The 22933-nt window shown below is 54.5% G+C and overlaps 1 protein-coding gene across 2 annotated transcripts; it reads right to left on the reverse strand.

Annotated features, from left to right (window-relative positions):
• Window positions 1-587: 587 nt before the first annotated feature.
• On the reverse strand, window positions 588-19184 carry LOC112061325 (maestro heat-like repeat-containing protein family member 7). Of its 2 annotated transcripts, none has more exons than XM_065579360.1 (12): window positions 18745-19184; window positions 17684-17784; window positions 15960-16076; window positions 14621-14700; window positions 13089-13209; window positions 12380-12466; window positions 10023-10127; window positions 8718-8847; window positions 4878-4984; window positions 3597-3746; window positions 2144-2298; window positions 588-1772 (listed from the first exon to the last, which is right to left on the reverse strand). In XM_065579360.1, the coding sequence occupies exons 1-12, from the start codon at window positions 18857-18859 to the stop codon at window positions 1340-1342; spliced, it is 1701 nt and encodes a 566-aa protein (XP_065435432.1). In that variant the 5' UTR covers window positions 18860-19184; the 3' UTR covers window positions 588-1339. The 2 variants fall into 2 exon arrangements, with proteins under 2 accessions (XP_065435432.1, XP_065435431.1); XM_065579359.1 differs by having other exon boundaries at window positions 13089-13212; window positions 18745-19180.
• Between the last annotated feature and the right edge of the window lie 3749 nt (window positions 19185-22933).

A 22933-nucleotide genomic window follows, 5' to 3' on the forward strand; every position in this document is an offset into this window, starting at 1 on the left:
TGTTCCTTTATCTTCATTGGCAGAGATGTTAATCTGGACTCTCAGCTAGGTCCATAAGGAGAAACAGAAAACTACCACCACCCTACTGCTATGGAGAGACCCTGATGAAACTTTGCTACCGTTAAGGCATCCAAGCTTACCATCATGGCAGGACAACCAAGGATAATCCCTCTTCTTCAGCATCCACTAACCAGAATTCATGCCAGCTGGTCTTTGGCTGTTGAAGGGTAATCTTCACAGTTCGTTCTCACTGCAATAGCCACCTCAGTGAACTCCATTACAGGAAGAGCTCTGTTTTTGTGTTTGGGTCTGCAGTCGAAGCACGGCTGCTACTGTCTTCGTCAGCACCTTTAGCCTTCTCAAAGAAGTAGTTAGGAAGAGAAGAATTTCCTAATGCTCTTTTCACTGCATCAGAGGACTGCTGGCTGTAACAGACAGTTGTGCCGGAGATGTGAATCATGTCATTTAGCTTGCCTACTATGTGCGTTCTGGCTCGATTACAATATTGTTGTCTGGTGTTGTTTCATATCTTTATTAATGACCTGGATGTAGATAGAGAGAGCAAACTGGTCAAGTTTGCAGATGACACAAAGCTAGGAGGAGTCACCAATACTTTAGAGGAAAGAGCTAAAATTACGAGGGATCATGGTAAATTGGAGGACCGGGCTATAGACAACAAAATGAAATTCACCAAAGACAAATGTGAGGTGCTACATTTAGAGAAGAAAAATCAAATGCACAGATACAGAATGGGGGATAACCAGCTTGGCCGTGGCACTTCTGAGAAGGATCTGGGAGCTGTGGTCGATCACAACCTCAGCATGAGTCAGCAATGCGATGCTGTTGCAAAAAAAGCAAATGCAATTTTAGGTTGCATTAACAGAGGTATAGCATGCAAGTTATGGGAGGCGATAGTACCGCTCTACTCAGCACTGGTTAGGCCTCAGCTGGAGGACAGTGTCCAGTTTTGGTCACCAATGTCTAGAAAGGATGTGGAGAAACTGTAATGGATCCAGAGGCGAGTAACAAAGATGATCAGAGGGACGGAACACAAGCCATACGAGCAAAGGCTGAAGGAACTGGCTATGTTTAGTTTGGAAAAGAGGAGATTAAGGGGGGACTTGATAACGGTCTTCAGATACTTGGAAGGCTGCCATAAAAAAAAGATGGAGAAAAGTTGTTCTCTCTTTCCACAGAGGGCAGGACAAGAGGCGATGGGGTCAAACTACAGCACAGCAGATGTAGATTAAACCTCAGGAAAAGCTTCCTAACGGTAAGAAGAGTAGGACGATGGGACAGACGCCTAGGGAGCTTGTGGAAACTCCTTCGCTGGAGGTTTTCAGAAGGAGGCTGGAGCCATCTGTCTGGGGTGGGTTAGACACAACAAGTCCTGCCTCGTGGCAGGGGGCTGGACGAGCTGACCCTGCGATCCCTTCTCACCCTGTGGTTCTAGGAGTGCTGCTGAATAGCACCAGGAGAGCGTTTCGGCGTGTTCCGGCTCGACTATAGCACTGGCTAGAGTCACGCTCTCTCTCTTCGGCCCAATGACTATACCCAGTGGGAGACTGAGAGACACCCTCAGGCAGTGATGGGGACACACGGCGCTCCTTCCCTTGCTGCAGGGGCTGATACTTACAGCCAAGGGGGCCTCTCTCTGAGAGACATGATGGTGGTGCAGCGGCTGTTCCCGCAGCGTGTTGAGCAGCTCCTTTAGGACCTTTTCTATGCTCTGGCAGTGGGATGCCAGCATCCGCCACATCTCCGCAGCAACGCTGCAAAGGGAGAGAGCCAACGGCACTTGGTCAGAGCCCCGCCAGCCTCCTGCACCACGCCCCCCCCGGCACCGGCACCCTGCTGGGACTCCTTGCACCAGCCAGCTCTTTGTTGCCCTCCCACTGCTGCTGGTGCAGGCTGCCTGGGGACCGGGTCTGAGTGTCAGCCCCAGGGGAGGCTGAGGGATGCCATACAGGGTTTTGCAGGCTGGCCTGTCTCCAGGGCAAGCCAGCCTGCAAAACCCTCCAGGAGAAGCAGCAGCTCTGCAGGGAGAAGGAGATCTCTGGAAGGTTCTGCACTCCCCTGTCCCTGGCAGCGGGACCAGTCCGGGGGACCCGGAGCGCAAGCGACGGCAGCCCCAGCCCCGTACCTGTCACATGACAGCGAGCAGCCCAGCAGGGTTCTGACCACCTCCTCGCTGTACTGGTTGCCCAGCATGAGAAGGGTCCTGAACAGCTCCTTCCGGGACAGCGGCTCGCTGATGGATTCCAGGTTCTTGTAAATGCTCATCACAGCCTCCGACACCTGGAAGGGAAATGAGGAGATGGGGGCCTCGGCTTCCTCGCACTGCTATTGATCTGGGGTGCCAGGGACCTGCTGCACCTGAAAGCCATCTGCCCTCCCAGATCCTCTTTGCCAGCCCCAGACCTAGAGCACAGGACCAGTTCCCAGCCTATCGATTCATAGACTGCAAGGCCACAAGCGGCCATGGTGATCACCTAGACCAGGGGTCTCAAACTCAAATGACCACAAGGGCCACATGAGGACTAGTACATTGGCCCGAGGGCCGCATTACTGACACCTCCCCCCCGCCGCCCTCTGCCCCACCCCCACTCCACCCCTTCCATGAGGCCCCACCCCTGCCCCGCCTCTTCCCACCCCTTCCCTGCCCCCATTCCAACCCCTTCCCCGAAATCCCCACCCCAACTCCGCCCCCTCCCTGCCCCCAGGGGGGGCAGGAGGGGTGTGGGGTGTGGCAGGGGCTCAGGGCAGGGAGTTGGGGTGTGGGGTGCAGGAAGGGTGAGGGGTACTGCAGGGAGTCAGGGCAGGGGATTGGGGTGCAAGAGGGGTGCAGCAGGGGGCTCAGGGCAGTGGATTGGGGTGCAGGAGGAGTGCAAGGTTCGTCAGGCGGCTCAGGGAAGGGGGTTGGGGTGCAGGAGGGGTGTGGGGTGCGACAGGGGCTCAGGGCAGGGGGTCAGGGTGCGGCGGGGGCTCAGGGCAGTGGGTTGGGGTGCAGGAGGGCTGTGGCAGGGGGTCAGGGTGCAGGATGCGGCAAGGGCCTCAGGGCAGGGCGTTCGGCTGCAGGAGGAGTTCGGGGGGCGGGCTCTAGCCTGCCCTGCCCCACCCCCGCGCTGCTCCGGGATGTATGTATTGCTGTTGCTTCAGGCACCGCCCCCAGCATCTCCCATTGGCCGGGAATGGGGAAACGCGGGCAATGGGAGCTGCTGGGGGCGGTGCCTGAAGCAACATCAACACACACAGCAATGTGCCCCCTCTTCCCCATGTTCCGGCCGCTTCCCGGCACGGCGCGGGGGCAGGGCAGGCAGGCAGGGAGTCTGCCCTGCCCCAGTGCACGTCGGGCCAGAGCCGCTCTAGGTAAACGCTGGGGGAGGGCAGGAGCGGGGGCTGCGAGGGGCTCGCGGGCTGCAGAAAATTACCTCGCGGGCCGCATGTGGCCCATGCGCCGTGTGTTTGAGACCCCTGACCTAGACTGACCCCCCCTCCCCCCCACATTGCACAAGCCAGAGACCTGCCCCCCAATAACACCTAGAGTCTCCCACGGATGGGCTCCCCCAGCAGGGTGTTCTCACTGCAGCTCTTACCCTCTCCAGCCTTGGGCCGGGGACCATCAGGATCTCATGCAGCATGTGCCTGGCCACCACCGAGTCATGGACGCTGGTATCTTTCATGCTATCAATAGCAGTGCAGAGGAAGTCCATGCGCTCGGATCCGTTGAAGTACTTCCCAAACATCTGAAACAAACCCGCCAGTGAAACCATTTTTGCTGCCCAGCGCGGTTCCAGTCAGTGGCCGAGCAGCCAGGACTGGCCCAGCCAGGAGTGCAGGCAAACCCCACTCTGCCGGGACAGGGCTGGGTTACTGCACCTGGGCAGCACAGTATCCAGTCAGCAATCAGGAACTGCCGTGCATGGCAGAGGCCAGCCGGGCAGTCCACGGGGGCACAATACTGCACAGCACGGATACACTCTCTAGTTCTCAGCAGGGGCTGGCACTGGTGCACAGATGCAATGATGCCTTTTGTTGCATTAATCTCTGGGGAAGCTCCCACCACGCCTGACAAGGAGCTGGGATCAGGTTTGGATGAGCCCCAGTGCATCTTGGGATGTGGCATGTAGGGAGGCATATTGGGCTGCATTAGTAGAAGCATTGCCAGCAGATTGAGGGAAGTGATTATTCCCCTCTATTCGGCACTGGTGAGTTCACATCCGGAGTATTGCATCCAGTTTTGGGCCCCCCACAAGAGAAAGGATGTGGACAAATCGGAGAGAGTCCAGCAGAGGGCAACGAAAATGATTAGGGGCCTGGGGCACATGACTTATGAGGAGAGACTGAGGGAACTAGGCTTATTTAGTCTGCAGAAGAGAAGAGTGAGGGGGGATTTGACAGCAGCCTTCAACTACCTGCAGGGGGTGGGGGGTTCCAAAGAGGATGGAACTAGGCTGTTCTCAGTGGTGGCAGATGAGAGAACAAGGAGTAATGGTCTCAAGTTGCAGTGGGGAAGGTCTAGGTTGGATATTAGGAAAAATGATTTCACTAGGAGGGTGGGTGAAGCACTGGAATGGGTTATCTGGGGAGGTGGTGGAATCTCCATCCTTAGAGGTTTTTAAGGCCCGGCTTGACAAAGACCTGGCTGTGATGATTTAGTTGGGGTTGGTCCTGCTTTGAGCAGGGCGTTGGATTAGATGATCTCCTGAGGTCTATGATTCTATGAGGTAGAGTGGGCCATAGGCAGGGCTCTGACCCAGATGAATGGGCTCAGTCACACGCCTGGGTCTGTCCCTTCCCCCGACTCTTAGGGTGCTAATTTCTGACTCCTGATAACTCTGCGCACAACAATCCCGTGAAGCACTGACTGTACTTACCCATGTGATATCGCTGGTGTTGGTGAACAAGGTGTCCCAGGAGCCGTACAGGATTTGCTTGTCCTTGAGGAGCTGCCGATGCTCTTCACTGTTCGCCAGTGTCATAGCTATAAAGGGAAGGGTGTAACAGCTGACCTGTGTACAGTACTATAAAATCCCTCCTGGCCAGAGCCTCCAAAATCCTTTTCCCTGTAAAGGGTTAAGAAGCTCAGGTAACCTGGCTGGCATCTGACCCAAAGGACCAATAAGGGGACAAGATACTTTCAAATCTTGGCGGGGGGAAGGCTTTTGTTTGTGCTCTTTGTTTGGGAGTTCGTTCGCTCTTGGGACTGAGAGGGACCAGACATCAATCCAGGTTCTCCCCATCTTTCTAAACAAGTCTCTCATATTTCAAACTTGTAAGTAAAAAGCCAGGCAAGGCGTCTTAGTTTTACTTTGTTTTCTCAACTTGTAAATGTACCTTTTACTAGAGTGTTTATCTTTATTGCTATGCTTTGAACCTGAGGCTAGAGGGAGGTCCTCTGAGCTCTTTAAGTTTGATTACCCTGTAAAGTTATTTTCCATACTGATTTTACGGAGATGATTTTTACCTTTTTTCTTTAATTAAAAAGGTAATTAATTTCTTTTTAAGAACCTGATTGATTTTTCCTTGTTTTAAGATCCAAGGGGTTTGGATCTTGATCCACCAGGAGTTGGTGGGAGGAAGGAGGGGAATGGTTAATTTCTCCTTGTTTTAAGATCCAAGGGGTTTGGATCTGTATTCACCAGGGAATTGGTGAAGGTCTCTCAAGGCTATCCAGGGAAGGGAATTAGCTTTGGGATGGTGGCAGCGGACCAGACCTAAGCTGGTAGTTAAGCTTAGAAGTTTTCATGCAGGCCCCCACATTTGTACCCTAAAGTTCAGAGTGGGGAAGCAGCCTTGACAGCCACCATCATTGAGGCTGAGCCAGGGAGGGGAAACAGACAGCAGGCAATATAAATCAGATGTTCGGTTAGCAAATGGGAGTTTTGCAAGAAAGTTTAGAGAGGGTGTGTGAGAGACAAGTACATCTAACAACCATACTGTAAACTCAGGCCAATAACCCCCTCCCCAGAAACAAAACTAAACAAACTAACCCCCCTGGAAGAGTAAAAATAAACCAGGCAGAAGGGCAGCAGCAGCATGGGGCTCGCCAGTTGATTGCACTGAATGCAGCATGTATGATTACCAGCCCTATGGGCAGGTAGCATATGTGGGCATTTGGCCCAAGGAGCTACTGGCCCTCGGAGACCAGGAGGCCAGAGGGGCTGAACTGGTGGAGCCAAGGAAGGCAGCGAGGTACATAGAGGAGACTTTTAGGGACACAGTAGAGTGGTCCCACCCCCAGTCTGACAGCCTCTGTGCTGCTGAGGAGGGTGAAAGTTTCGGGGAAGGAGAACATCGAGCTAGAGCAGAGGGAGACGATCCCATAGTTGGGACCCACCTTCCAGATGAAGTCATGATGTCCTCTCAAATTGAGGTAGGAACCCCAGTTACAAAGAAAAGCCTGGTAATAATAATGGGGGATTCAATCAATAGACATATAAGCAGTTTGGTTTGTGATGGCTGGGAGAACCACATGGTAAATTGCCTGCCTGGTGCAAAGGTTGCAGCTCTCACGAGACATCCAGACAGACTTATGTGCCCTGTGGTATGTAATCTAGCGTTTAAATCGGCCTCTGTATGAGATAGCTAATGTGACAGTGAATTTTTAAAAAGTCTCCAGATGTGATCCCTGGTAAGCCTGACTTCAGTACCAGGCAAATTGTTGAAACTATAGGAAAGAACAGAATTATCAGACACGTCGGTGAACACAATTTGTTGGGGCAGAGTCAACATGGCTTTTGTAAAAGGAAATCATGCTTCACCAATCTACTAGAATTCTTTGAAGGGGTCAACAAGAATGTGGAGAAGGGTGATCCAGTAGATATAGTGTCCTTGGACTCCTTTGACAGGGTCCCTCACCAAAGGCTCTTAACCAAAGGAAGATGTCATGGGATAAGAGGGAAGGTTCTCTCATGGGTCAGTGGTTAAAAGATAGGAAGCAAAGGACAGGAATAAATGGTCAGTTTTCACAGTGCTGAGAGGTAAACAGCAGGGTCCCCCCCAAGGATCTGTGTTGAGACCAGTGTAGTTCAACATAGTCATAAATGATCCAGAAAAAGGGGTAACCAGTGAGGTGGCAAAATTTGCAGATGATACAAAATGACTCAAGATCGTTAAATCCAAAGCAGACTGCAAAGAGCTACAAAGGGATGTCACAAAACTGGGGGACTGGACAACAAAATGGCAGATGAAATTCAATGTTGATAAATGCAAAGTAATGCACATTGGAAATCATAATCCCAACTATATATACAAAATTATGGGGTTTAAATTACCACTCAAGAAAGGTTTCAGAGTAGCAGCCGTGTTAGTCTGTATCCGCAAAAAGAAGAACAGGAGTACTTGTGGCACCTTAGAGACTAACAAATTTATTAGAGCATAAGCTTTTGTGGACTACAGCCCACTTCTTCGGATGCAGAAAGAGATTTTGGAGTCATCGTAAATAGTTCTCTGAAAACATCCACTCAACGTGCAGTGGCAGTTAAAAAAGCAAACAGAATGTTGGGAACCATTAGGAAAGGGATAGATAATAAAACAGAAAAATATCATAATGTCTCTATATAAATCCATGGTGCGCCCACACCTTGAATACTGCGTGCAGTTCTGGTCGCCCCATCTCAAAACAGATATACCAGAACTGTAAAAGGTGCAGAGAAGGGCGACAAAAATGATTAGGGGGATGGAACAGCTTCCATATGAGGAAGGATGAAAAAGACTGGGGGCAAGTCTACACTTCAAACACTGTATCGCCTGTCGGAGAATAACAGAGTTCTCACTCTTTTGGTTGGGTACAGCACACGCCGTAGCTGCACTGGCGCTGTAGCATTTAAGTGAAGATGTTCCTATGCCAACAAGCTCTTAATCCACCTCCCGGAGAGGCGCTAGCTAGGTCAGTGGGAGAGGTGCTCCTGCGACAGGGGTGTGGATTTTTCACACCCCTGAGCAATGTCGTTATAACAATATAGGTCTGTAGTATAGACCTGGGACCATTTAGTTTAGATAAGAGATGACTAACGGGGGATATGATAGAGGTCTATAAAATCATGACTGGTGTGAAGAAAGTGAATAGGAAAGTGTTATTTACCCCTGCACATAACACGAGAACTACGGGTCACTTTATGAAATGAATAGGCAGCAAGTTAAAAACGAACAGAAGAAGGTATCTCTGCACACAATGCACAGGCAACCTGTGGAAATTGTTGCCGTGGGATGTTGTGAAGGCTAAAAGTATAATTGGGTTCAAGATAATCAGGGCATGCAAACCCATACTCTGCATGTCCCTAAACCTCTGACTACCAGAAGCTGGGACTAGATGTCAGGGGATGGATCACTCAAAATTTCCCTGTTCAGTTCATTCCCTCTGAAGCATGAGGTACTGGCCACTATCAGAAGACACAATACTGGGCTAGATGAACCATTGGTCTGAGTCAGTATGTCCATTCTTATGTGAGTTATGAAGAGTAGCATATAGATAGGGGAAGCTAAAGACATCAGGGGAAACTCCATGGCTTGCAGGACTAAGGATAATAAGGAGGTTTTTTTAAAAAAGTGATTTAGGAACAAAAGAAATCTTAGCAGTGGTGTAGGCTCATTACTAGATGGAGACTCTTTAAAAGGTTGCAGAAAAGGCAGAAGTGTTCAAGAAATATGTTTTCCATGTTTGGAAACCCCATGTTAGTGTATTTAGGAAGGACAAGGGTCTCCATGGCTCTTACATTTTAGCTGCAGCATGAAGGAGTAGAGGTGGTAAAATGCCTCCATAGACGATCGGCAGATCTCCTGCTCCGGATGGCACAGAGTGACACACGCCACCAGCTGGCCCAGGACTCTGAACTCCTCCGCTTCCTGATGGAGAGAGGGCGCAAAGGGAGTCACTCGCCCCTGCAGGCCTAGCGCAGCGTGTCCCCCTGGCATTGCCCTAGCAATGGGTTAGAACTGGGGGAGGCAGAGCCCAGTGCAGAGAGACTGGGGACAAGGAGAGCAGGAGGAGCCGTGGGGCCCATCACCAGGGGCTGAGGAAAGCTCAGCAGGGACGGGGAAATCTGGTCAGCAAAGTCAGCAAACCTTGCTCCCGAGTGGGGACCCGGGTAACGAATGAACTAACGTCCAGTCTCCATCTCAAGGGCAAGCGCCTAATCCCAGCCCCTTCTCCCACCCCCCACCCTCCATTGACCTCAGGCCCAGGAGCTTGGGGTCACCTTGGACTCCTCTGCTCTGCATCCCGCCTCTCTCACTCCATCCTGGAGTTCCCCAGAGTCCTCCCTTCCTGCGCCATCCCCAGCCTGCCGGCTCTCTCCCGCCGGCTCTCTACTGCAGCCTTGTCCTCTCATCTCCCCCTCCTGCCAGACCTTCCCTTGCCCCTCCTGCAGCACCTGCGCTGGCTCCCTGCTCTTCCCCACCTCGCACCAAACCCCTTGCCCTCCTCTCCAGGGGTCTGCACAGCCTCCCCACACCCACTCCCCAGTGCTCTGGCTCCTTTGGTCCCTCCCATCCCTTTCGGTGTGTCCCCTCCCACCTCCCTCCTTCTGTTCAGCCTCTGGGGGCACATCATCCAAACGCCCCCCTCCAGCTGCCGAAGGGGAGGCCTTGACACAGGGGGGATGGAGCAGCTGGAGCAGCTAAATGGCCCTGAGCACCCAGAGCAGGGGGCGTTCTTCTGGCAGCCTGGCAGGAGCTGATGCCAAAGCATCCCACAGGCAACTGACAAAGGGGGTGAACAGACACCTGGGTTCAGAGGCTGCTCTCAGGGCCATCCTGTGTAAATGCACTGACCCTGTGGAGCAGACTTTGGTGCTAGGGGAACAGCGGGGAGAGTCCTTGGAGACAGAATTATGGGGCTCGACCCAAAGCCCACTGGAGTCAGAGGACAGACCCATCGACATCAGTGCTCGGTAGATTGGACTCCTACCGAGGATCTTGCTGAGTCACTATTCTAGGCCCGGGTTTTCCCTGCCAGGGAGCGCTGCACCGCGAGGCTGCTCAGTGCAGTTAGGAGGCGGCCAGGGTCACAGGCTGCTCACCTTGCATTCAGGTTGACAAGCCATGAATTTCATCAGGCAGGTGATCCTTTCCACTGCCCTCAGCCGCCCATGCACCTCCTTGGATGCGGTCCAGGGGAGCAGGGCCTGAGAGAAACAAATTGGGACAAATTGCTGAGGAGAAGTACCAAAAAATAGCACAAGCACATAGGGAGAAGATCAGAAAGCTGAAGGCAAAAATGAGTTCTAACTGGCAAGGGACATAAAAGACAATCAGAAGCAGCTCTATAAATGCATTCGGAGCAAGAGAAAGACAAAGGAAAGTGAGGGGCCACTACTCAGCAGGGAAGGAGAGCAAATAATGGATGACACAGACAAAGCCAAGGTGTTTAATGCCTTTTTTGCTTCAGTTTTCACTAAAAAGGTTAATGGCAACTAGATGCTTAACACAATATTAACAACGAGGGGGAAGGAATACAGGCCAGACTCGGGAGAGAACAGGTAAAAGACAATTTAGGACAGTTAGATGAATTCAAGCTGGCAGAGCCACATGATATTCACCCTAGATGGAGCTAGGCAAAGCAATCTCTGAACCGTTAGGAGGGCTGAGGTCCCAGAGGACTGGAGAAGGGCAGACACAGAACCTATCTTCAAAAAGGGGAACGAGGAGGCCTCAAGGAATTATAGACCTGTCAGCCTAACTTTGGTACCCAGAAAGATACTGAACAACTTATTAAACAGTTTGTAAGAACCTAGAGGAGATAATAGGGTGATAAGGAAGAGCACCATGGATTTGTCCAGAACAAACCATGCCAAACAAAGCTAATTTCCTTCTTTGACAGGGTTACTTGCCTAGTGGATGGAAGGAGGCAGTATATGATGATGTATATGAAGTTTAGTAAGGCTTTTGACACAGTTCCACAAGACATTCTCAGAAGCCAACTAAGCCAGTATGATCCAGATGAGATTACTATAAAGTGGGTGCACAACTGATGGAAAGACCATACTCAAAGAGGAGTTATCACTGACTCGCTGGCAAAGTGGAAGGGTGTCTCAAGTGGGGTTCCCCAGGGGTGTGCCTGGGTCCAGTACTAGTCAATATTTTCATTAAGAACTTGGTTAACGGAGAGGAGAGTATGCTTGTAAAGTTTGCAGATGACACCAAACTGGGAAGGGTTGCAAGCACTTTGGAGGACAGATTAGAATTCAAAATGAGCTTGCTAAATTGGAGAGTTGGTCTCAAGTCAACAAGATGAAATTCAGTCAAAACAAATGTGACGTAACGCACTTAGGAAGGAAAAATCAAATGCATAAAACCAAAGTGAGGGATAACTGGCTAGGTGGCAGTACTGCAGAAAAGGATCTGGGGGTTATCATGGGTCTCACACTGAATAGGAATCAACAGTGTGATGCTGTTGTGAAAAAGGGAAATGTCATTCTGAGGTGTATTAGCTTGTAGCACTGTGTCCAGTTCTGGGCACCACGCTTTAAGAAAGATGTGAACAAACTGGGGCCAGTCCAGAGGACAGCGACAAAAGTGCTCAGCGGTTTAGAAAACCTGACCTGTGAAGAAAGGTTGAACAAACTGGGCATTTTCGTCTTGAGAAGACGGAGGGGGCACCTGGTAACAGTCTTCAAATACGTTAAGGGCTGTTATACAGAGGATGGTGACAAATTATTCTCCATGTCCCCTGAAGGTAGGACAAGAAGTAATGGGCTTAATCTGCAGCAAGGGAGATTTAGGTTAAATATTAGGAAAAAGTCTAAGGGTGGCTAAGCACTGGAACAGGTGACCTAGGGAAGTGGTGGACTCCCCATCACGGAGGTTTTAAAAAACAGGCTGGACAAACACTCATCAGGGACGGTCTAGGAATGCTTGGCCCTGCCTCAGTGCAGGGGGTGGAGTAGATGACCTCTTGAGATCCCTTCCAGCCCTGCACTTCTGTGTTCCCTCTTCCCAGGCTCTGGAATCGAGGAGACCGAATCTCTGTCAAGGACATTTCCCTCTTTTTGGAGCACAAACCACCCACAGAATCTACTTCCTGTGGCCCCAGAACTAGAACGTTGGGGGAATCTCGCTCTGGGCTCTGGCCAGGTTGGTGGGGCCCATGGTGAACACAAATGAATGCCAGGGTCAGATGGGGGCTCAGTGGAAAACACGACAGATCCTGCACTCCTCCACCCCCACCCCGTGCAGACGTTTTTCAGATATAGCGGGGGCACTTGGCCCTCCAGCCCAAGAACCTTTGTATAGAACGTACTCTGAGGAGCCAAAGGCACCAGGGGGGGAGGGGAAGAGGAGGGGGAGTGTCCCATGCTTGTGATTAAATGGAGTCTTGGTCCCTGAGCCCCACCCCAGCTACAGGACTAGTCCCCTTCCTGCCCCCACGCCTCCAGACCTCCAAGATCTTCTCCACCACCAGAAGTCTGGGCTCCTGATTCTCACACGCCAAGGCCTTCAGCATCTGATCCATGGCTCTCAGAGTCTGTGTGCAGAGCAGAGGAGACACCAGAGCAAGTGGCGTTACCCAGCCAGGAGATGAACCAAGGCCCTGGCATGTGACACCCCCCAGGCCACGGCAGCACCTGGTATTCCAGCTCACCCACTCACTTGTACCCACAGGGGACCTACTGCAAACTCCTGGCAACAGGACACCACCTGCCTTTGCTGTCCCCAGAAAGGCCACTGCATGGAGTCTAACCCACTGGAAGAGTCAGAAAGGACTGCACATTTGGAGGGGAGATTTCCAGCCAAGCTTCGGTTCCTCTGGCCTGTGTGCGTCTGAAGCAGCCAATCACAGGCCTGTGCCCCCCGCCACGCACTGGGGATGAATGTGCTTGTGAAGGGAGTGTCTGTTCCCCACTAATTGTCGGTGCATGTGAAGGAGAAATGCCTACTACTGCTACCCTATGAGGGAGTTACTCCTTTATCTGCAGTGGTGGGGCCTGTGCTTTGGTGCTGCAGGTCCTGAGCTGAAGTCCTGCCGAGGAGCTGTGATTATTATACTCATGTGCCAGTGCCAGGTTACCCGGGGGACAGGTACACGAGCGACCGGCAGGATTCCCACTTGGTTTCGGGTGGCTCTGCGTGGCCGGTTTGGGGCTTACCTTGGTGTAGAGAGCAGCCTCCTCGCCCTGCATGGTCTCTGCTGGAGGCAGGGAGAAGACGCTGGAGAAGCAGGCTGTGAGCAGGCTGGATCGTTCCAGGTCCTGCAGCGGTGGCTTCACTCTGCTAAGAGAAGAAACACGTGCGGATTGGAGGGCTGAGGCGGGACTGACGCGCTAATGTTGGCGTCAGGCTCCCAGGACATGGAAACACCTGAGGGGGCTCCAACTGGTGGGTGGCAGACGAGAACAGGTCAGGGGGCGGTGGAGGGAGCTGGTGCTGCCTTCTCTCATACCAACAGGCAGGGACTTAGTGCAGTCTGCAGCTGTCTGCTGTGACCCCACCAGGACTCACCAGCTGGGGCAGAGAGCACTGCGCTTCGCCGAGAAATGACATCCCGCAAACGGCACGGACGGGAGACTAGAGCCTGCTGGCACCAAAGTGCCTCTGAACCAAGTGGCCACAGTGCAAAGGAGCCTGCCAGTCCTGTCCCGCTGGGGGCAAAGAGACTCTTCCACCACAGCTGTCTGCACTGCGGCTGCACAGTCCGGGCCAGCAGAGAGATGCTGCATCAGCCCGCAGCAGGGCAGAATCCAGGCAGGGATCCAAGCCCTGCCCCTTGCCCAGGGCTCTCAGCCTGCTGGACAGGGCACCCAGCTGTGTGCAGGGGGGGAGGAAGGTGGAGACAGCCCAGACAGCATTAACCTCTTCACCCCCACTGCCAGAGCATGGCCCCAGCACATGCAATGAGGTACCAGGTGACTACTTGCCCCCTGCAGGACAGAGCCACGCCCCTCGTGGCAGGTGGCAGCTACGCCCACTGCTGACGCAAATCACCTCCCTCCGCCCCAGCAGAGACAGGATCGTGGCCAATGCCGTCGCCTGCCCCGCTGTCAGGAAGCCAGTGCTCAGTGGGGAGAGCCGCTCCAGCGCCTGCCCTGCCTCCCCCTCCCATTCCTGGGGAACCTATTGAGCCACCAGCGAGAGCCCAGCTCCAGCCAGCAGCATCTGCCACCTCCGGACGCCTGATGGGCAGGCTTCTGGGAAGCTCAGAGCAGGGCACCAGCAGCGCTGAGAGAGAGCCCCCCATGGCACAGGCAGTGCCACGGGCCAGGGCTCAGCCTGCCCAACTTCTCAGCCACAGGGGGTCGCTGAGCTGCCGGTGTGACGCAGCTGGCACAGCTGGCAGTGACTTCGGTTGCTCCGCTCCAGCAGCACCCAACTGCCCCTCTCCCCCCAGAGCCATCTCCTGCGGGGTCCCAGAGGGGACCAGTCCTAACCCCCTCACTCCCTCCCCCACATCTTCATAAGGCCACGTGGAGAGGTCGCCAGGCACCGAAGAATCCTCCACCATCTACCCACTGGTGCCAGCCCACATGCACCAGCACCATCACCATCACCTGCTGCCACGTGCCCGGCGGAATCAGAAGATGGGGGAGGAGCAGAGGGGGGAATGCCCTGGAGAACTGGCCATGCCAAGAGGCTGGCGTGTCTGGCTGCACACAGCACTGGCTGGGCCGGGCAGGCTGGGTACCTCATCTCCATGATGATGAGCATCGCTTGCTGACGCACCATGTCGGTCAGGGAGTCGACGGACTCGTGCTGAAGCATCTCCTGGGGAGACAATGTGGGGAAATGCCAGCCAGGCTCCAAGCTCCTTCAAGGCTCCGACTGGGGAGCAAAGCGCAGGGCCTGCAACATGTGGGCTCGGCAGCCAGGTCGTCCTACTGTGGACTTGATGGTGTGCAGGGCTCCAGCCGGGGAGCGCAGTGCAGGGCCTGTGGTCAGTGCCCCAGTGTCACGCGCCAGTGCACTGAAAGGCTCCATCAGCATTAGCACCCAGGGACACCACCTGAGATCAGGCCCCCTTGTGCCCGGTGCTGCACACACACAGTGAGAGCCAGTCCCTGCCCCAGAGAACTCACGAGCTAACTAGAAGAGACAAGGCATGGAAGGGAAACTGAGGCACAGAGGGGGAAGTGACTTGCCCAAAGTCTTACTGCAGAACTGGGAGTAGAACCCAGGTGTGCTGAGCCCCAGCCCACTGGACCACCCACCAGCCCACGCTGTCCCACGTTCAGGGAAGGGAGGTGAGCTCTGGAAAGCTTTCTGCAGTGCTGGAGAGCAAAGACTTGCCAAATCTATGGAGCAGATTTGTTGCTAGTTCCCTAGTGGGCACTGACTGCAGAGTGTTGGGGCTCTGGGCAGGGAGACTGGCGTATACAGAGCGACCCGGTGACTTGGGAAGCTGGGTGCAAGGGAACAATCTACATTTCCATACAGTTCTATGTTTAGGAACAAAGAATGCAGGCCACACTCACAGCATGGGGGGCTCTAACCTGGGAAGCGGTGACTCTGGAAAAGACTTGGCAGTCAGGGTAATCAGCTGCCCATGAGCGCCCAGTGTGACGCTGGGGCCAAAAGGGCTAATGCCATCCTGGGATGTAGAAACAGGGCAAACTCCAGTTGTTAGAGAGGTTATTTTCCCTCTGTATTTGGCACTGGTGCGACCGCTGCTGGGATCCTGTGTCCAGGTCCGGTGCCCACAATTCAAGGAGAATGTTGATAAATTGGAGAGGGGTCAGAGAAGAGCCACAAGAGTGATTGGAGGATTGGGAAACATGCCTGACAGTGAGAGACTCAAGGAGCTCAATTAGTTCAGCTGAACGAAGGGAAGGTTACAGGGTGACTTGATGACAGTCTGTAAGTACCTACACGGGGAGCAAATATTTGATAATGGGCTCTTCAGTCTAACAGACAAACGTCTAACACGATCCAATGATTGGTAGCTCAAGTTAGACAAATCTGCAGAAATCTCCAGGCCAATCACTAAACCCGCCAGGTAACACAGCCCCAGTGTGTGTTTTACTCACCGTTATCTTCTCCACTAGCAGGGCTTTGCGGTCCATATTTTTTTCTGGGCTCCATGCCACGATGTCTATGACGAGGTTGAGGATGGAATTCAAAAAATTCATTTTCTGGGCCTCGTCCTACGCCCCGCAGAGATGAGACACAAACAGGAAGGTTAGCGTGGAAAGGAGCTGCCAGTGGGAGAGATGTTAGAAAGCTTCCCCCCAGTGCTGCTCAGGCTTTGATATGCCGAGTGGCAGAAGGCCATTCATCTGGTAACAGGAGTGACTATCTGGGGAGGGCAGGGCAGCTCTGTGTGAAACCGGACTAGAGAGGGAGCAGATCTCACGGGGTAGGTGTCCAAAGAGGAACTGCAACATGGGGGCTAGGCAGCCAGACAGTGTTACTGGGGGCTTGACAGAGTGGGAGGAACAGCTGGGTGGGACACCCTGACACCCCAATATTCGCCACTGTCATGTCATTAGGACATGTTTTGTACAAAGTACGTATTGTAAGGTATCATTCTAAAAGTCTTTATCTGCTAGACATTAATGTCTCATTGGATTGTATGTGCTATCGTTGTATGTGAAATTATGAAGTTCAGCTATGTCTGTGTTCCTGAAACACGTTGTGAGGTTCAAAACAGCCTTTCAGGTACAACAGTAAAAACGCCAAACAATGGCTTATTGAGGAAATGCACATAAGCAGCAGGGTTAGCCCAGGAACTGTCCACAATAGAAACCTCTCCGAGAGAACGCTACACAATGGGAACCGTTGGACCCAGGTCACAGCAAAAGAGTTTTCCAGCGGGTGGGAAGAGGAGATAAAAGGGGAACAATGACATCGGGGGGGGACCTCACGCTCCCTGCAATAAGACACATGGAAACACCTGAGGGACAAAGATTGAACTATGAGAAGTGATGGTGCCAGGCTGGAGAGAGATTCCTAGCCTGTGTAAGAAAACCTGGGAAATCCAAGCTGCAAAGCCAAGGCAGCTTGTCCCTTAAGAATCTGCCCACCTGTTTATCACTCAGGGTGAGAATTTGCTCATGTAGAGCCTATCTATCCAGTGTGGAAAGCTTAGTTTGCGTGTTGTGTTTATTTACTAATGCAATCTGCTTTGTACCGTTTGCTATCTCTTATAACCACTTACAAGCTACCTCTTGTAGTTAATAATCTTATTGCTTGTTTATACCATAACCCAGTTTGTGCAATTAGCAACTGGGGGGAGGGGCAAAGAGTTGTGCATACCTCTCTCCACATGGAGGGAGGGGGCGAATTTCATAAAACCTTTGGGTCTGTACTCCAAAGGAGGTGGGCACCAGAGTACTGGGACAAGCCCTTTCACCTGAGTCTTCCCAGAGCTGATCTCAGTGTCTGTGTCTTTCTGCAGCTGGGCGTGGCCCTGCCTGAGTGTATGGCTGGAAGAGGCTTGTGAGCCTAGCCCAGCAAGACGAGGTAAAGGGGGCCCAGGCTGGCAGAACAGGTGGGCTCGGTGGTAGCCCGGTACAGCAGGTGGCACCTCAAAGGGGGGCAACCCGTCACACTAGGGACTGTAACTCAAGACGGGACTTTTTAAAATGCTGTAGTTTAAACAGGAATTATTTGGGGGCAGGTCCCTGGCCTGTGTTATACAGGAGGTCACAGTGGTTCCGTCTGGCCTTAGAATCCATGCATCATCTGGAGAAGGGCAGATGTGCATGTGGACAGGGCACTAGCTGACAGGTCAGAGGAGGGCTCTTGGTACCTGGTCATTGCCCTTCAGAAAGGAGTCTATGCATTCCAGGGCCTCTCTCTCCTTCCAGTTGTGCCCCTTAAAGCAGGCGGTGCTACATGGCCATGGTGAATCTGATCAAAGACAGAGCAGTGGTAATACCTGGGTCTGCCAAGCTGCAGTCTGGGTGACAGAGATCTTAGAGAAAACCCTTGCCCCCACTCCCGCCCCAGCAGGGGAGCAGGGTCTGGCACAGCGATCCCTGGCTTCCCCACCTCTTTGCTGCCCAGCCCAGCAAAGACCCAGTCGGAGCCCTGGTTCCCAGCGGCCACCCCACTTCCCCGCCCAGCATGCAGGCTCAGTCTGGGGATTTGGGGAGCGCCACACCTGGAAGGAGGGACGATGTCAGGCCATGAGGGGTGTCCCCACTCTCCGGCCCATTGCTGGAGGGGGCGGAGGGACTGGGAGTGAATCGGTCTGGTCCTTGCAGCAGGAGAGAGAACTGCTGCCCAGTCTGCATGGGATATGGGGACCCAGGGCCTGCCCGTTCTGCTTGTTCTGACTGCCTCTCCTGCCACCAACAATCAGCCAGAGGCACTGGGCTCCCATCGTCAACACTCCCCCCAAATGCCCTGTGCTGCGACATGCGACAAAGGAGCCAACAGATGGGGCTGCAACATCAGGGAGCATCTTACGCTCTGGCCGGCGCCCTGCAATCCTAGGCTTTAACAACCCACCGTGCACCAAGCATCCCCTTCGACTGGTGGAAAACATCCTCCGACCCAGCAGCGTGACAGATCGGGGTGGGCGATTCAGTCAGTCTCCACCTGATGCTTCTGCCGCTATGCCCCGATCAGCTTTAGTGGCTGCAGCTGCTGCCAGCAGGAGGGGCCATTCCCCCCTGCCTGGGTTTTCCTGTCTCTCCATCTCGTGGCAACCCAGAGCAGTACAAGGTCTATGGAGTCTTCTCCCCACAATGACACCCTAGTCTTGCCCCCCCAACCCCCACAGGGGCCAAGTCCCACCCCAATGCAGGGCCATGGCCCCAGCCATTTTTGCAGCCCCCTCCGCCCACCCAGAAGGCGCCCACTCACCGGGATGGCGCGCACACTGCTGCTGCTGCCATTCCCTCCTCTGCCGACTCTTCCCTGGGGGAGGTTTTGTCTCCTCCCAGGCACGCCTGGGCTCTGGGCGGCCCTCCTCAGCCATCCTACAAGAAGCCAGGACAAGGCATTGCTTGTGAGTGACGAGAGGCGATTGCCCCGTTCAGCATCAGGGCCAGCCCAGTTATTTCTGTCCCACCAGCACCTACAGATGCCAGCTGAGCTCAGGGCCCTGTTGCACCAGGTGCTGCAGACAATCGCTGGGCTGGAGGGCTCAGACTCTAACTAGCCAAGGCAGCCAGCAGGGAAACAAGGGAAGGGATGTGCTCAAAGTCACCCAGGATTAGAACCCAGGTGTCTGAACTCCCAGGCCAGCAGCCCATCCCACAGGCCAAACGGCCTCCTCTGGGTCACTCCCACCTCTCCTTCTCCTGGTTCACAAGCTGCACAGCAGACAGGCTGGATCCAACCACTCAGGATTCTTCCTGCCCCATGGAATGACCCTGATCCCTTCCCCAAGGAATATTGGGGCCGTGGCAGTTCGCAGGTGGGCGAGGCCAGTGGGGTGGGGGAGGTGGGGCGGGCTCGTGAGCAGCAGGAGTTGCTCAGACACACCCGTGAAGGGGCAGGAGCAGAAGGCAGGAGAGCGGCAGGGAGGCTGGTACCTTCTCATGCAACCTCGGTGTGGCTGGCGATGCAATGGAAAAGCAGAGGCGGGCAATAGAAGATTCTCCTACCTGGAGTCAGGAGTGGGCAGAAGCTGGCGTGTATATGGGCCACCCACTTTCTGCTGCCGGTGGCGGAGCTGAAATGGCTGGTTCAGCTTTCCCAGCGGCACGTGCCAGCTCTCGCTCTGCCAGAGCCAAGCCTGGCAGTGAGGGGATGAGGCTGTGCCAGCCAGCAGGGGGCGTGTCACAATGGGCAGGCGAGTCACAAGCCAGTCAATGTGTGACTGCCCAGCCATGGGCTGCCCCAGCCCAGACTAGTTCTGGCCTCGCCGGGGCTTTAGAGCCTCTCCTTCCCCACCGGGGTCATGGGAGGGACCTTCCGCTCCCCACAGTCACAGACTTTAGGCCAGAAGGGACCGCTCAGGTCATCTAGTCCCAGCTTCTGCGGACCCCAGGCCACAGCCCCTCCCCGCGTCCATACAGCTGGAGCCGGGGGCGGGGGGGAGGTCTCCAGATCCCCGAGTGGGAGAATCAGTTCCATCCCGGTTCCTCCTCCTTGTGACAGCGCAGAACAGGGGTTCCCGAACGCTCCCCTCCCCCAGCTCCCAGCCCACGCGGGCGGCTCTTTGTGCTTGCCCAAGCTGCTGGGCGCCTTGGCCGTAGGATGTAAAATGGCCCCATCTCTGCTTCCCCTCCCACCGCGGCAACAACACAGAAACTGCTTTCATAGCACCCCCCCCACCCCCGCCCCCGCCCAACTGAGTCTCAGGCCTTGCTAGCCGCTCAGTGCCATGGCAGCCCCAGGAGACGATTGCTGCGGGAGTCTCGGCTCAGGGGGAGGCAGTGACTCCTAGAAGCAGGGAGAGCAGCAGCACCATAGATCAGGGAGGTCTGGCAATGCCAGTGGCTGGCTGGAGTCTGACAGCCCAGGCACCCAGAGCAGACAGTCAAAGGCCAAACCCCTCTCACCACCAGTTCTGTAGCTCCCCCTTGCCTTTGGTGTGTCTTAGGCACCATCCTGGCCCTCATCCCCATGGCATCAGAGCACTGTCCAACCTCGATTGCATTTATTCTAACCTCCCCCTGCAGGGCAGGGCCTGGCTGCTACCTCCACTGAACAGACAGGAAACTGCAGCACAGAGGGAATAAGGGATTTGCCCGAGGCCACACAGAGCATCTGTGGCAGAGCTGGGAATTGACTATGGGTCTCCTGGGTCTCAGGCTGGCACCTTCTCTTCCAACCTCCTGCCCCCTTTGCCCCTGGTTCAGTGTGAGCTGTGAGAGCTCTCTGGGGCACAGGAGCTGGCTGGTGCCCAGATGGAACTACATTGCCTATTGCACATATCTCGCTTTTCCCAAACATTGAGTCTGCTGCTACAACCATACCAGGGCCCGCCAGGATCCTTGCAGCTGGTCAGTGCTAAGTTTTGAACTGTGCTAAGTAGGGAAGACAAACTAGATCTTCCATCACTAGCGCAGCTCTGTGTTACTGGGGACTCACTGCTGGCTCAACCCAACCAGCCCTCCTCACACGGAGCCTGTAAATCCTCCAGCCCTGCTGTTCTCCTTTGTATTTCGGCAGTGCCCAGAGGGCTCAGTCCCGGATCAGGGCCCTGCAGTGCTAGACATTGTACACACACAGCCCGATTCCCCCCACGCTTGGTCTCCTGAATGGCTCCTGCCCCAAGGAGGGACGGCTCTATTCCTCACCCAATGTCTCCTGCTGGCAGAGATGCTCTGAGAGACGTCTACGCTCTGGGTCTCTGGGCTTCCCGGGCTGGGAGGCAAGCGTGGCTGTCTCCGGGCGGTTCTGCTGACTCTCCAGCAGCTGCACTTCAGGTGTCCTAATGCAGCCCTAGTCCTCTCCAGTGCTCAGGGGCACTGTCCTGGCATCGGACTGTCCTGATAAATAGAACAATGGCTCCTGGCACCCTGAGAATTCCTGTTCCCCTGGCAACCTCAGTGCCATTTCCTATGGAAGTGATGGTGTCAGCAAAGGTGATGGAGGTGGTCAGGCCTAGTGGTTGGAGCTGGACTCAGGGGGCGGGGGCAGGGCATGGGTGGAGCAAGGCCGGAGCGAGACCAGGGCTGGAGTAGGACTAGGAACAGGCTGGAGCAGGCTCAGCCTGTTGCCAATGTCAGGCAGGAGCGAGTTCCTGGCCCTGGAGTGATGTTGAACAGACTGAGCTGCTGCTGTGAGACTGATATACCTGCTCTGGAGACACAAGGCCAGTTCCTGGCTTGTGGATTAGCTGGAGCCCAGCACAGGAGGGAATCAGCACCTTACAGATGGCTCCCGGGACGCTTGGCTCCCGGCCCTCTGGGTATTGACATGCCAGGTGCAGGGGCAAGGTGCAGCGCCAGGGAGGAGATTGGGGAGGCAGGAGCACTGAGGTGGGGCTGAGCGGGCAGGTGCTGAGGAGCTGCGGCTGGCTGGCCAGCAGAGAGGAGGAGCAGCAGCTCGGCTCTGGAGGGCCCAGCTGCAGCTCCACACAGGGCGCTGCCAGAGCCTGGCAGGCGGCTGGCTGAAGTGGCACTTTGTGATCTGGCACGGGCGGGAGCTAGCTCCCCACAGCTGAACGCTCCGCAGCACCGGTGGATTCAGATCCAAACCAGGATCTGGCTCCAAATTCACAGCTGGCCCTTCCCCCGATCTGGAGCAGCTCGCACCGTCTGGGGGTGGTTGATTTCACAAGAGAGGGGGCTTCCCACAGACTCTCCAACTCCCTCACTGTGAGGAAGTGGGACTGTTCTTAATGTTTTCCTCTGAATACTGTAGGGTGCCTCAGCTTCCCCTATGCATTTCTTAAGTCTCTAGTGTGTGGGGATAAAGGCCAGTGTGCAGAAATGGCCAACACTCTGTCTCCTGGCAACTAATGGCCGGGCCCTTCCCCCCTGCAAGGGGATAGCTAAAGGTGTTGGAGAACAAAGAGATCAGGTGACCTCCTGGCCCGGGAAAGACACAAAGGCCAGAGAAAGGGGCTGGAGAGTTTCAGTTTGGAGCTGGCTGGGACGAGGAGTGAAGTGCAGATGTGGGTGTCTGGCTCACTGCCCCCCAAAATGGACCCAGCTGAGGGGTCCTGTTCTCTGTACCTACAAGCTGTTTTAGACCGTGTTTCTATCATCTAATAAACCTCTGTTTTACTGGCTGGCTAAGAGTCACGTCTGACTGCGAAGTGGGGGTGCAGGACTCTCTGGCTTCCCCAGGACCCCACCTGGGCGGACTCGCTGTGGGAAGTGCAAGGAGGGGCAGAGGATGCTGAATGCTCAAGGTCAGACCCAGGAAGGTGAAAGCCCTTTGAGTTTCTGGCCCAGAAGACAGTCTGCTCACAGAGAGGAGACTTCACCAGAGTCCTGAGTGGCTTCATAGGGAGCAGCTCCAGAGCATTGTCTGGGGACTCCATGACACACACCTCTCATGCTTCTTCCCATTTGCCTTTAATCACCCCCACATGGCCCATGTTGGTCACCAGCTACCTCCCTGTCTGGACCCTTACCTGGCCCCATCATGG

Source organism: Chrysemys picta, unplaced genomic scaffold (assembly GCF_011386835.1).
Source record: "Chrysemys picta bellii isolate R12L10 unplaced genomic scaffold, ASM1138683v2 scaf247, whole genome shotgun sequence".
Taxonomy (NCBI): Eukaryota; Metazoa; Chordata; order Testudines; family Emydidae; genus Chrysemys; species Chrysemys picta.

Coding starts and splice junctions, on each gene's coding strand:
- LOC112061325 (XM_065579359.1), bottom strand. CDS start 18,859: ATGGCTGAGGAGGGCCGCCCAGAGCCCAGGCGTGCCTGGGAGGAGACA. Junction 16,077..17,683: donor TTCTGAAGGGCAATGACCAG/GTACCAAGAGCC, acceptor TGCGGGGCGTAG/GACGAGGCCCAGAAAATGAA. Junction 14,701..15,959: donor TGCTAGTGGAGAAGATAACG/GTGAGTAAAACA, acceptor TTGTCTCCCCAG/GAGATGCTTCAGCACGAGTC.